Source organism: Hyperolius riggenbachi, chromosome 3 (assembly GCF_040937935.1).
Source record: "Hyperolius riggenbachi isolate aHypRig1 chromosome 3, aHypRig1.pri, whole genome shotgun sequence".
Lineage (NCBI taxonomy): Eukaryota > Metazoa > Chordata > Amphibia > Anura > Hyperoliidae > Hyperolius > Hyperolius riggenbachi.
Window position 1 is genome coordinate 216,820,908 of NC_090648.1, and position 15,154 is coordinate 216,836,061.

The 15,154-nt window shown below is 44.6% G+C and overlaps 1 protein-coding gene across 2 annotated transcripts in view; it reads right to left on the bottom strand.

The window, feature by feature from the left end:
• Nucleotides 1-15,154, bottom strand: part of PEAK1 (pseudopodium enriched atypical kinase 1) — a 44,453-nt gene that overhangs the window by 27,168 nt on the left and 2,131 nt on the right. For both annotated transcript variants that reach the window (XM_068275728.1, XM_068275729.1), the window contains exon 2: nt 11,755-14,364. In XM_068275728.1, coding sequence (XP_068131829.1) covers nt 11,755-14,258 — 2,504 coding nt within the window. In that variant the 5' untranslated portion in view covers nt 14,259-14,364. The remainder of the gene's footprint in view (nt 1-11,754; nt 14,365-15,154) is intronic.

Below are 15,154 nucleotides of genomic sequence, written 5' to 3' on the forward strand. Positions count from 1 at the left end.
TGCCGCTCAGGACCGTGCTCACGACTGATCCATTTAGAGGCTGACAGCAGGATGCTGGAGAAAAGAAACACAGAGACTTCTGGGGGCTGGAAGAAGCGCCGGGTGAGTAAAAGCGCACTGAGTATTTCTCACCTGGAACTTCACAGGTTGCCAATGGAATCCTCTTCCAATCCTCCATGACAAAGCTGGTGGATGTTAGAGATCTTGCACTCCTCCACCTTCAGCTTTGAGGATGCCCCACAGGTATAGGTTTGGAGACATGCTTAGCCAGTCCAGCACTTTTACCCTCAGTTTCTCTAGCAAAGCAGTGGTCGTTTTGAGGTGTGTTTGGGGTCATTATGTTGGAATACTACCCTGGGGGGGGGGGGGGGGGGGTCATGTGCTGCTTCAGTACATGTTGGCTGTCATAGGTCCCTCAATAAACTGTAGCTCTCTAGTACCTGCAGCACTCATGCAGCCCCAAACCGTGACACTCCTACCACCACACTTAATTGCAGGTAAGACACACTTGTCTTTGTACCCCACACCTGGTTACCACCACACACACTTAGCACCATCTGAACTAAATAATTTTATCTTGGGCTCATCAGACCACAGGTCATGGTTCCAGTAATCCTAGTCCTTAGTATGCTTGTCCTTAGCAAACTGTGGGCTTTTTTGTGCATCATCTTTAGAAGAGGCTTCCTTCTGAAACAACAGCCATGCAGACCAATATGATGGAGTGTGCGGCACATGCACTCAACTTCTTTGGTCGACCATGGCAAGGCCTGTTCTGAGTGGAATCTGTGCTGTTAAACTGCTGTATAGTCTTGGCCACCATGCTGCAGCTTAGCTTCAGGTTGTTGGCAATGTTCTTATAGCTTAGGCCATCTCTATGTAGAGCAACAATTCTTTTTTATGATCCTCAGAGAGTGTTCTGCCATGAGGTGCCATGTTGAGCTTCCAGTGACCAGTAAGGAAGAGTGTGAGAGTGATAAGAAACCTGCTCCCCATTTACACCTGAGATGTTGTAATGCTAACAGGTAACATGACCATGGGGAGTAAGCATTTCTAATTGGGCAGAATTTTGACATTTTTCACTTGGGGTGTACTAATGTTTGTTGCCAGTGGTTTATACGTGAAAAGAAACCTGAGAGGGTTAAAACAGAATCATTTATGGTTACCTGGGGCTTCCTCCAGCCCCATGCAGGCTGTGGGCTCATTTGCCGTCCTCCCTGGCCCCTCTGCTAAATTAGCCAGTCTGCATATGCACGCCCTGTTGCTGGGAGCATTGCCCCCGGCTATGGGAGCGCGATAGGGGTGCGCACGTGGCCAGGCCGCACATATGTGACTGAGTGCGACTGGCCAATTTACCGGAGCTCACCGAGGAGGAGAGCGAGGGAGCCCACAGCCTGCATGGGGCTGAACTGAAGGAAACCCCCAGGTAAGTATAAATGATTTTGTTTTAAACCTCTCAGGTACAGTTTAATGGCTGTGTGCTGAGTTATTTTGATAGGACAACAAATGTACACTGTTATACAAACACACACACTACTGCTACCTACAATACATAGCAAGTCTGATTGGCTGTTGGCTGAAAGAGGTCTTGCTCCCCGCCTGAACAAACTCTGAGTAAGGGAAAGAGTGGTGGCAGCGTGTCGTTTGAAGCATAGATAACGTCAATGGCAAAGCCATGTTTCTGCTTCTGCCCTCTGATGGTTAAATCTGGTCCACCCATGGGGAGACCACCAGGTTGTCGCATGTGTTATTTGGAGGAAAATGTTTGCTTTAATTGTCAAATAGATCCTTATGGTTCCTGCATTAGTCACTTGGGGGAGGTGCTCAGGATTGCCACATCTGTCACTTTGGGAGAGGGGCCCTCGGGATTGCTCCATTTGTCACTTGGTAGCCTTTGGGGTTACTAATAGAAAATGGGAACACCCAGATGGGTATGAAAAAGCCTGCTGCATTTCAGTATTGGGAGTGACATAAAAGTGAAACTGAGCCTTTGAATGCCACATGTGGCAGAAAAACCTCACAAACCAAAAAATTGTTACAAAGTGTCAAATGTATTTTATTTTGTCGTGCACGGATTCATTTTCTGGAGTAAGTAAGCAGTAGTTAATTTAATATTGTGTGTTAAGAAGTCACACTTAAGAAGTCGGATGTAGAGTCATAATACAATTTTTCCATGAACATGCACACTTGTATTGTCACCAGAAAAATGTAAATTCAACAGCAACTGGTCTGGAGTGTATTAAGTAATAAAGATGCTAATCCTGCATTCAAAACTTGCAAAACTTTTTCTGCTGTTATGATTTGGAGTTATCACATACTTCAGGAGCACTCACCCTTTAGTAGTCAGTGCCATTCAGTTGCATGCTGGGGGTTCTTTTTATCTATAATATATTCCTTCTTTTCCATTTATTTCCCTGCCTAGCTGCTTATCAGAAACATCCTCTCCTCACTTGTGTTTACAAGCAAGGCTGAGGTGACTCAGCGATTGGAGGAGTAAATAAAAGTAAGTAAATAAAAAGACAGTGCAGTTCCTAGTATACACCTCAGTGGGAGTGTCTGAAGACTCTGGGAGGAGGGCAGCTAATGAATACACAATGAGCAAGAGAAGGGGGGGACAAGAGTCAGGGAGGATATGATGTCCGCATTAGCTTGGCAAAATGGCCACTGCCTAGAATAGGATTTTCTGCTTTTCCTTTATAAAATTCACAGGAATCATTATGTGGATAGCACAATACATCTGTTATGTAAGTAGAACTAGTATTTATCTACTTATATACGTATTTTTTATTTCTAGGTTAACATGGGTGTCGCTTGTTCTTTAAAGGGACCCTGAGCAGTGCCTTAAATTAAAAGATTTCACTTACCTGGGGCTTCCTCCAGCCCACCGTAGGCGGCAATGTCCCCTGGCGTCCTCTTGGCTCCTCTCCATGTGCCTCCGCTGGCCCCCGTTACCAGGTGTTGGACCGGCTCTTCCTGGTTCCTGACACATGGTGTCATCATGCCTGCCGCTTCGCGTCATCGCGGTGGCCGGCGTGACAGGTCTGCGCATGCGCGTTTTTCTAACTCTAAACCGTGCATGCGCAGACCTGTCACGACGGCCGCCGTGATGACGCGAAGTGGCAGACATGCACACCATGCGTCAGAAACCAGGAAGAGCCGGCCCGACACCCAGCCCAGGTGTCGCCAGTAACGGGGGCCGGCAGCAGCACATGCAGAGGAGCCAGGAGGACGCTGTGGGACCTCGCTGCCTATGGTGGGCTGGAGGAAGCCCCAGGTAAGTGTAATCTTTTAATGTAAGGCACTGCTCAGGGTCCCTTTAACTTTTTGTGATTTCTGTAAGGAGATGGGGGAATGGATGTGTTGTCATATTGGCCCTAAATCTCTAAACATCTTTCTGTGCACATAACGCCTGTTTTGCCACATTGATTTTTAATTTTACTGACTTACCTCATAATTTGTTCACTATAAACAGGCATAGAAATGTTTGTGTTAGTTAGAGCTTAACTATGGGCATACAGTAAGTCAATGCATATATGAAAATTGAAAGGCTGGCTTATGGAGTATACCATAACTTACATTTTGCAGTGGTTAAGTGATAACAGTGTGGAGCTGTAATATAAGGTCAGAATGTTTTTTTTATTAATTTACAAAAAAAAAAAAAACAACAACCCATAGCTCCATCTGCCTAGAGCTATAGTAGCCCTGCCCCTTCGTATAGAAGCTGGTGATTAGCAAAGATATTATGAGCTGGGACTTTGCCAGAAAGGGTGGCTATATGGCCCCTTTTTAAAGACTCTTCAGAGGGACCTTATGCCGTTACTTTTGGAAGCCTTTAACTCTATTTCTGTCTCTGATACCTTTCCCCCATAAGCTCCACAGGCTTACATAGCCATCTTACCAAAACCTAGTAAGGATGATACGGAGTGCTCCGGTTTTAGACCTATCTCACTGATCAACCTGGACGTTAAATTTGATGATGATGATGATGATGATGATCGCGAATAGGCTTTGGCCCTTGATTCCCGGTCTTATACATAGTGACCAGTCTGGGTTCGTGCCTCATAGAGAACTGAGGGATAATGTACTTAAAGTTACTACCCTGATTGAATTTGCTCAGCGCACACATACTCCCATCTGGTGTCTATTGATGCTGAGAAGGCGTTCGACATTTTGGGATACCCTGCTGTACACCCAAAAGTTCATCTATTTCATCCATCTCAGGCCCCCTCACCTCAATTTTTGATAACTTAGCATTTCCCCCCACAGTGAGAGTTAAGACTTTTTTAGGTCTTAGTAGAAGTGAATGGCCTCGAATGAGGAAGTTCTTGCCCAATGGGGTTCTCTCTCCCATCTCAGACCTCTTACGGGAAAGTAAGGGAACGTAAGGGTGGTTCTTAATTTTTATATTGGAGGCAGTATTGTCAACTTTGTAGCTTTATTAAACCATTATTTCACCCCATTGGACAATGAGGAATTGCTCGACCTTTGAGGACCTGTGTGGCGGAGAAGTTAGACCAGAACACATTCTGTCAAAAATGTATTAGATCCTTTTGGATCTCTTCCCTAGCCATTTTTAACATATTTGTTTTCAATGGGAAGCAGACTTAGAGATACAATTTTCAGTTAATGAATGGAAAAAGGCGCTGATCCTGGTCCATGGGTCCTCAATCTTGAGTAAAGTACAGGAGAGGAATTATAGGCTCATGACTCGCTGGTTTCGTACTCCAGTGCAGGTCTGTAGATGACAGGGAGGAACCGAGAGGCATGCTGGAGATGCGGGCATCAGATAGGGGACTATCTTCATATGTGGTATGGATGTTACCGTATCTGGAGCCTTTGAGAACTTGTGTTTTAAAGAGACTCTGAAGACTCTTTTTTTACCTTATTTTGTCATACAATCCTCTTTAGCATTAATGACCAAGTGGAATGCGACAGATGAGGGATTTATTAGTGAGAAATAGCCCTGCAAAGTTCCAGGGCTCGCAGGGCTTTACTTCCTTGAGGAGGCAGGGCTTTGCGCAGTTGCTCTGCCTCCACCACAGTCAATCTCTGCCGATCGCCGTCTCTCCCCGCCCCTCTCAGTCTTTTTTCACTGAGAGGGGCAGGGAGAGGTGGAGATCCGCGGAGATTGATTGCGGAGGAGGCAGAGCTATACCGCAAAGCTCTGCCTCCCCAGGGCAGCATAATCTGCGACCTACAAAGTCGTAGAACTTTGCAGGTCTATTTCTCACTAATAAATCACTCGTCTGCCGCAGGGATGCGGCAATTTCACTTGGACATTAATGCTGAAGAGGATTTTATGACAAAATAAGGTAACAAAAGAGACTTCAGAGTCTCTTTAAGTGGTATGAGGAGATGAACCTGTGTCAAATTGATAATTCCCCTGAAATAACTGCATTATCTATGTATCCAGGCTCAATTAAGTATGAAAAGGGGTCTATCTTTGGCCACTTATTGGGCTCAGTCAGGTATTTGATAGCGAAACATTGGAAAGTCGATTCCCAATTGGGGGTAGTCGACCTGGTTGAGGCCCTTAATGACACTATGAGAATGGAGGAACTGGTGCTATCTGCAAAAAATAAATCGAATAAGTTCTCTAGACAATGGGCAGTATGGCTGTACTACAGGGAAAGGCATTAAGGTGTGTGTCTGACTGCACAGTACGGCCCTACAAATTATAACAAAAATTCTGAACATGCCTCTTCCTATGGAACTTCCTATTGGACATTTTATGGTGTAAGTATAGGGAGTTGACTGGCATATAAGAATGACCTGAGTCGATCTGTTTCTTTGCTTGCTTTAGCTCAGGGATGTCAAACCGGTCCTTCGAGGGCCGAGGTCCTCACACATTTTTGACACAGCTCAAATTAATTGATTGGCCGGAATCAGGAAAGGTGTGGTCCATCAGGTAAAACACATTCCTCTCTATCTCAGTCCATACTAAACACTGGCGTGGATCTGGCCTTCCAGGCCTGGAGTTCGACACCTGTGCTTTTACAAACAAACAAACAAACAAACAAACACAGAACATTTATATCACGCTTTTCTCCTGGCGGACTCAAAGCGCCAGAGCTGCAGCCACTGGGACGCGCTCTATAGGCAGTAGCAGTGTTAGGGAGTCTTGCCCAAGGTCTCCTACTGAATAGGTGCTGGGTTACTGAACAGGCAGAGCCGAGATTCGAACCCTGGTCTCCTGTGTCAGAGACAGAGCCCTTAACCATTACACCATCCAGCCACCTTATCTTTGCTTTCTCTTTTTCTGTTCTTGTCTTCTTAAATTTAAAATGAAGAAAATTAAGGTCTATGAGTATATTAGGGTGCTTAGCTACCTATGGTGGGAGGTGATGGGACCATAATAAAGTGGAGCGTAATGGTTGGGGCTAATATAAATAAAATTTCTGTAATTTTGGAAATGTTTGACTTTGATCTAATAAAAATTCTAATTAATCAAGAAAGGGTGTTATAGCCTCCCATTCCTTGCAGGGCACCGTGTGCACTGCAGGTGGGCATGGTAGCAATCTGATTACACTGAATGTCAGCCAGCCACAAGCCCCAGCTACGTCTATAGAGGCAGAGGTGCAGGAAGTAGTTAATTGAATGGGAGAATTAAAGAGGTTGGATCTGTTCTAAAGGCTTTTGCAAGAAACACAGGGAGTAGCTCTCAAGTAACAAGAAAGGACCTATACAGCAATCAAAGTGGCAAATCAAGAAGGGATCCCAGAAAAAAGCCGCAACTGACCTCTAGCAAGCTATACATAAAACACTACCACAACATTGTCTTTGTTGACTTCCGCACACTTTTTTACCACTGTTTCAGAGGTCACAGGAAACCCCTGTACACATTGGCTGAGCAGGAGTGCTTAACTTGTTCCACTGATTTTGGGGCAATCATGCAGCACCATAAAGCCTCGCCCCTAATAAGCTCACCAAGCCAGGGAGTTTGTCCAAAGAGCTCCTGTACCAACTAGCAGTGGGAGGCTATGTTGCCTTTCCTGTCAGGGTCTACTCTCCCCCAGTCATGGCCAAAGTAAGCTGGTGACCAGAGCACAGGGACCTCCATAGTTGGTAGAGCTTCAAAGAAGTAGGCTACACTGTTTTTTAACTCATTTTTCATGGTGACAGGTGCTAATCACATTCAGAACCATGAATGTCTCCTCTGTACTGTGGTAGCTGAGCAAGGACGCTCAGCTTAAAGCAGCACATAAAAAGTGTTGCTGTGTCAGAACACACCACCTTGCACGTGGGGAAATAAATATGATGAAATGTAAGCTTGTTAAGTGCGATAACAAACAGGAATTTATGCACTGATTATTGTATCATTACTGAAGTTTAATGCATCAGGCCCAGAATGTAAATGATTGGTCAGATGTGTTCTCACTAGAGATACCAACATTTTTGAGTGGATGCAATTTTTGATCTTATGGCATTTAATGTAGCTTAGAAATAGAACAAGACAAATTCAGTAGCTGATGATTTTGTTTGGTCCAGTTCTAAGCTGCATCAACTCAAAATTATTAGTATCTCACTGACTATCTCTAGTTCTTACAATGGATTCATAAGTGCACTAATTGGAGCTCTCATACAGTCACTTCTATTGTCACTTCTATTATTCCAACTGTGGATGGACAGATTAGGCTACCTGAAGGTTGGATGGTGAAAGAACTTGCAACCCTGTTTCCTGATATACGAGAGGGTTTAGGTCTGCTAAAAAGCGATTAAGTAAATGTGTGACAATATAATTAATAAACCTACCTTATAAATGGGCCATGTCTAGTCTGAAAGTGAGCTCAGAAACCTTACTTATTCCTCTCTATGTCTATTTATTTGCATAGTGGGAAACATGGCAGCGCTTTCACACAAAAGCTTATGCCTGAATGGTTTATCTGCATTGATGTGCAGACCCCAACAACTGGACTACATCACACATCTAGCACTCACTACAGGCAAAAAGGGGGGTGAACTTATATCTGAATGATTTGTCTGCATTGATGTGCAGAGCCCCACTGGACTGCATTACACACCTAGCACTCACTACAGGCAAAGGGGGGGGGGGGGGGGGGGGGGGGGTTAGCTTCAGTGATAATATGTGTTTGTGTGTGCAACTTTTTTTAAAATAAATTGATTTTACAGTGTTACGCTATGAGAGCTCTGATTATGTTTTTGAGGGAGGTGTATATGATCCTGCAACAAACTGAATAGAGTGGACGAGATTCCTTGAGTGGCTGGGGGCGGCCTGATGACCCCATAAGCGCTGAGGACCCATCTAGCAGAGGGTCATATAATAGCGGTGAGTGCCCACTGTGAGGGGTGTGGTGGTGGTGATATCTCGCTGAAGGTGATCAGTGGCAAAGCAACCTGGAACTTAGGAAGAGTGTCGGACTGTCTGTGTACAGGATTGTACTTTGTGCAGATACAAGAGACTTGTTTGCAGTATTTATTGTGCGCAGCTATTGAGCTTACATTGTGATTTAATTAAAAGGAGCAGCGCACCACCGTAGAACTGTCACCCGTTCAATATATATCAGCGCGTTTTTTTGTATTGTATAATATGTGCACAGATTATTACCTAATCTATTAGGTAATAATCTGTGCACATATTATCACTGAAGCTAACACTTGCCTGTAGTGAGTGCTAGGTGTGTAATGCAGTCCAGTGGGGCTCTGCACATCAATGCAGACAATTCATTCAGGTATAAGTTCACCCCCCCCCCCCCCTTTTTGCCTGTAGTGAGTGCTAGGTGTGTTATGTAGTCCAGTTGTTGGGGTCTGCACATCAATGCAGATAAACCATTCAGGCATACGTTTTTATGTGAAAGCGCTGCCATGTTTCCCACTATGCAAGTTCAATGTAAGTATACTAGTGGCCAGCTGCATTCACTGCTTCAAATTCACTTTCAACATTTTTAGATTAGAATTAGCACATGATTTGCATCTGTTTGCATTCAAGGCATGTATTTAGTTCCGGAGGGGCTTTGCATTGCCTCTGTAGGCTTGCAGTTCAGATGCATCTTTGAGTGCTGTCACTTATCTGTATGTTATGTCTATTTATTAATGTACTAGTAAAAAGGCCGGCGCTAGTCTACTTTAGGGGACCCACCGCAAATCCCCATAGACACTTTCAGCTGGGCTGCAAAACGGAACAAATGGCTTCCGTTTGCTTGTTGAAACCCCCACAAGCCATATACCCATGGATAGGTAAGCATGCCCTGTAACGAATTGGGAGGTTTTCGGTAACAGAAAGTTTAAATTGGCCGTGTAGGAGCCACCGAACGGCCTAAATCTCGGTTCCGTCGGCCATCTTAATTCTGCTGTGCAGGTCTCTTTCTTCCTCCTCATTGGAGGGTTTGTTAGCTGGCACGCCCCCACCTAACAATCCCTCCAATGAGGAGGAAGAAACGACCTGCAGAGCAAAATCAAGATGGCCGACGGACCCGAAATTGCGGTCGTTCCGAGGCTCCTACACAGTCAGTTCAAACTTTTTTTTTTTACCGAAACCCGCAAAATTCGTTAGAGGACATGCGTAGCTACCCGGGGATATAAGGCTTGTGGGGGTTTCATCAAGCAAACGGAAGCCATTTGTTCCGTTTTGCAGCCCAGCTGAAAGTGTCTATGGGGATTTGCGGTGGGTCCCCTAAAGTAGACTAGCGCCAAAAGGCCCACCCATTAAAAAACGGGCGCTAGACCACGGCAACGCGCATATCGACGCGTCCCACTCACCTGTCCCCAACCACTGTCCGAAGTATATGCACACAGGGAGATGTTGCTTGCTTGGCAGTTGGAAAAAGCTGTTATTTCCCACAATGCAATGGGGTTCTTAGACAGCAAACTGTCAAGTCTGGAAGCAGGGACACACTCACACACAGGGACAGGACACAGAGACACTAAGGGCCTGTTTCCACTACACGCAGATTGGATGCAGAAAAACTGACTCCAGTGATTGCCTATGGGCCTGTTTCCACTAAACGCGTTTTTTCTGATGCAGATTTTCCCATAGGTATTCATTGGAGTCTATAAGGGCCTGTTTCCACTACACGCATATTTGATGCAGATTGGATGTAGAATGGATGCAGAAAAACTGCCTCCAATGAATGCCTATGGGAAAATCTGCATCAGAATAATCGCGTTTAGTGGAAACAGGCCCATAGGCATTCATTGGAGTCAGTTTTTCTGCATTTACTGTATTCTGCATCCAATCTGCATGTAGTGGAAACAGGCCCTTAGGGCCTATTTCCACTACACGCAGATTGGATGCAGAATGGATGCAGAAAAACTGACTCCAATGAAAGCCTATGGGCCTGTTTCCACTACACGCGATTTTTCTGATGCAGATTTTCCCATAGGCATTCAGTTTTTCTGCATCAATTCTGCATCCAATCTGCGTGTAGTGGAAATAGGCCCTTAGGGTCCGTTTCCACTAGGAGCGGTGCGATGCAGCTACATAGCCGCATCGCACCGCAGGTGTCCTGAAACACATGCACGGCAATGGAAGAGTTTCCACTGCGTGCATGTTGTGCGGAGCAATCCGAGAATCTGCAGCATGCTGCAGATTCTTGCACGGCCGCATCCGCCCGCAGCCGCGTCCTATCTCTGCAATTCACTTCCGCATCGGGAGCTAGGTAGCCGCATTCGCATCACTTTAGTAGTGGAAGCCGGTCCTTAGGTATTATTATATAGGATATACTCAAAAGTCTACTTTGCTATCACTGGTACCAGTCACAGACCCATATGCAATTAAAGGGACTCCGAGCAGTGCAGAAACTATGGAAAGATGCGTATCATTTTAAAGCTCTCTTTCTCCTCTTTCCAATGATATATAAACCGCCGCCCTACGCCTTTTAGTTTTCGCTATTTTCGCAATTGAAATTGCCGCGGTCGCGATTTCAATCGCGAAAATAGAGAAAACGAAAATGCGTAGGGTGACGATTTAGGTGTCGCCAGAAAGAGGAGAAAGAGAGCTTTAAAATGATATCCATCTTTCCATAGTTACTTGTATTACACAGGACGACACTTTTCCCAGTGTCAGCAGCTCCATTCAGCAGAATGGAGCTGCTGATTTTAGGAAAAAGTCACCCTGTGTAATACAATGTAACTATGGAAAGATGGATATTATTTTAAAGCTCTCTTTCTCCTCTTTCTGGCGACACCTAAATCGTCGCTCTACGCCTTTTAGTTTTCTCTATTTTCGCGATTGAAATCGCGGCCGCGGCAATTTCAATCGCGAAAATAGCAAAAACTAAAAGGTGTAGGGCGGCGGTTTATATATCATTGGAAAGAGGAGAAAGAGAGCTTTAAAATGATATGCATCTTTCCATAGTTTCTGCACTGCTCGGAGTCCCTTTAACTTTTTCTCCTGAGTTTTTTCCTAGGAGATAATTTTTTATCTTCTCTTTAAATAACTTTTGAGCACTTTGTAATTGAAAAAGTACCAAAAAATAGGTGAAGAGTACTGTTAAAACTAGTTTAAGTATTTTCTTGCTTGCTGGAAGTTTGAAAAGCATTTTATTGGCAGGTTTAAAAATATTATCTAGGAAAAAACTCAGGAGAAAAAGTAAATTGCATATGGACCCCAATCTCCTATCATGCCACGTGGGTGATAAGTTTAGCAGTTTCATTCTCTGCTATATGTGACTATGAATGAAGACGCCCACAGGACAACTGAGCATGTCATCTATACTACATGACAACTGGCAATTCATTCTTTTCTAAGTACAGTTTTCAAAATGAGTTTAGTAGAGGCTTCATTTTACAGCATTTTACCTGCTAGATCTGGTCTCAGTACCCACACTGTCCGGTGGGCTGGTGGTCACTTTTCCATCTTCTGACCGATACACAAACACAATAGATGGTTTTTCACCAGGCTCTCCTCTGCTTTCACTGAACCAATGGTGTCGTTGGACTGGAGGAGGAGGAAGCATGTGTATAACAGTACCATCTAGCCCCAAAAGCTTACCCTCCTCTCCTCTGTCTTCACATCCACCTTGTCCACCTCCCTCCTTCTTCCTCCTGAAAAAACTTTTGAAAGATATCCAGCGGCGTGGTTTGCCATCTGCTGGCCGGCGTGGCTGTGTTGCAGTGTCCACTGCTGATGGACGGTTTGTACCAACTGGTTTTCCACGAGTTGCAAAGTGCTTGTGTAGCATGCTGGCATGGTAGGGAGAAGAAGTAGAACGTGGAGGTGGGAAAGGTGGAAGAGGTTCTGTGGTGGAAGACACAGTTGGGCTGTCATCACTGGACAAGGCAGGAGATGTCTTGTTCAGGTTAAAAGCTCCCAGAGCTTCACTATGTGAGGAAAATAATGTTTTTGGCCTACCCAAGGAACCTGAAGGGACTTCTGGGTCTGATTGGGTCTCTGTTGGACGATGTTCATCACTACTGTGAGACTCAGGAGTAAGAGCCTCTGGTGGGGAGCGAGGAGGTTGGATGGATGCCACAATCTGGGACAGAACACGATTGGCACTCTCTCTCGGATATCCAGCAGTTTCAAGTGGTGTTCCATCGGCAGAGTTCTCTTTCCTCTTTGTTCTTGCTGAAGTTTCTATTTCCTCGTATGTATGACTTCCAGTTTGTCGTTTTTCTTTATCTGGGGGTGGTGGAAAAACTCCACCTGCACCAACAAAACTTCTGTAAATAGCCAAGTTATCATAAGCACTGGGGTTGATAAGGATGGGCACTTTGTCTGCACTTTTGCAGCTATGGGCATACTCTGGTTCATCATGAATAATAATGGGAAATGGTGGCATCCCAGCATTGTTGTAGCTGTTAAACTTTATTTCTGATAAATTGGGAGAGCGAACAGGTACAGTGTGTGCACTTAAACCAGCACTAGGAGATGTTGGAGCTGATTTATAACAGCTTCGCTTAGGTGGTTCTGCTGTCTCAATCTTTGCAAGTTTCTGTCGAGGACTAGTACTTGATGTCCAAACTTCTTGGTAGCGGGTAGCGCTTGACTTCTTAACTCGTGTGTTCACACGAGAAGCATTCTCACCAGCCATTGCAGCAGAAACATCGACTACTGTGTATGGTTTGCAAACTGGCTGCTCCAAGCTCACTACACGATATGGCTTTGCTTGGGCCATAGCAGTCTCCTGAGTCACATCTTGTGCAGTACACTCTGGTCCAAGACATGCTGATTTCTCTGTTCCCACACTGCCATTACAAAAGAGCCCCCCTGAGGAAGAGGAAGAAGAAGAAGAGGAAGAGGCGGAGGAGGAAGACGGTGGACAGGATAGAGAATCCACCATTGAAGGATCAGGAGAAGGAGAAATGATGTTTACTTCACCCTCTATTAATACATCACAACCATTTAGTATCTCATCATAGCTGTCATCATAATCCACAGCACAAACCCTTTGCAATGATTTCTGACGTAATGGAACAGTGTTCCATTTTTCCCTCCTCCCTAACCTTCCTGGTACTGGAGATAAGCTGCCACTCTGCAAGTTGGCAAACCGAGGCTGTCCCCTCATACGGATCTCCATTGCCAAGAGTTCTTCATCACTCTCTTCCCAGCTGTCCCGCTCTCCTCTCTGTCCTTCATCGTCATCATCCCAGCTTTCATCTCCACTTGAAAACTCTGGATAGCAAAAGCGTCCACCATCTATTCCAATTATTGCACTTTCTTCTCCACTTACTGCTACTCTACGAACACTTTTCTTCGATGTATTTCCATCATGGTGACCAGATAAACAGCTAGCAGATGGTTTTCTCTCTAATGATCGTCTATAACACTGATTGATTCGACACAAAAAGTTTTCTCGAGTTGTACCTTCTGGGGAAGGCAGAAGGTCAGAGGGGCTACCTAATCCTGCTATTTCCTTCAAAACCTCTGTGAGACCACTGCTTCCCACATGATTGTTGTTAGTGGCTGTCTGCTCTAACCCTGTGTTGTTATTTGCTCGATCATCATTGCACACAGTAGGCGGTGCTTGGACTTTGGTGTTCTGAGCGGGCAGTGGTGACCTGGCCTGACCTTGTAATGGCTGGCTCACAACTCCATCCACTGATATCATAGTGGGTTTGACAGCAATTGTGGGTTTCTTGGCCACAGGAGGCTTGAATCCAGTGCTGGTTCGTGGTCGTTGGCTTGAGTTGACTTTGGCATGTTGCGCTCGGTAAGGGGGAGGTGGTGGAGGAGGAGGCGGTGGTTGGCCAGGATGGCCTCTGCCTAGAGCTGACATATGGTGTTGCCCTTTGGGCTGAAAACAGTTCTTGCACTCTCCTGGCTTCCAGACATGCTCTGTAAATGAGCCGCACGCTGACATGATGATAAGTATTACAGAGCATGGCACAGTCCACAATGTTGAGCGCTACTCAGAGGTTCATAGATCCCAATACCATGGTGTCAGGTGAAATAGGCATTTCACATACCTGTCAAAAAAAAAAAAATTTGAAGCAAAATATAAACTGAAAATACAAGTCTTGTAAAAATAAACATTTACAAAAGGTCAGCTGAGTATATATCTGAGGGTGTGTACCACTTAAAAAGAGACCAGTAACATCCAGGCTAGAGTGCGTTTGGGTGCTATATTAACTGTTAAGTCACATGATATGAAATGTGAATGCAATTGATTGGGTGCTATATTGACTGTTAAGTCACATGATATGAAATGTGGATGCAATTGAATGCAGTAATGCATAATTTATGTACTTAGCTACAACATAACTGTTTTGCATTGAGACATTGGGCTTGAGTCACTAAGACAAATAGCATGCCTTATGAAAGTTAACACGCCTTATAAGAGTAGCACAGCGAGCGCTACAAACTTATGCTTGATAATTGGTAATCCACTAGTCCTGCACTGAGTCTCTGTGGGTTTGTAGCGCTTGCTATGCTACTCTGGTAAGGCATGTTAACTTTGATAAAGAGTGTTATCTCTGATAAGGAGTGTTAACTCGGATAAGGCATTCTATTTGTCTTAGTGAATCAAGCCCATTGTCTTCTCTAAACCCTAAAATATACAGAACAATGCAAAGATAGATATATGTCATTGCATATACAGTTTTTGATTACAATACAAGGAAATAAGAAATGCTTAATTAATATGTAATAAAAAACAGTACTGATGTTGAGCAAAGTCAAAGTAATAAGATTTTGCTGGTCTTTTATCGGTTTAAGTCAGTGAATGCAGTAAAATAAATCATATGTTGCTATTAGGTA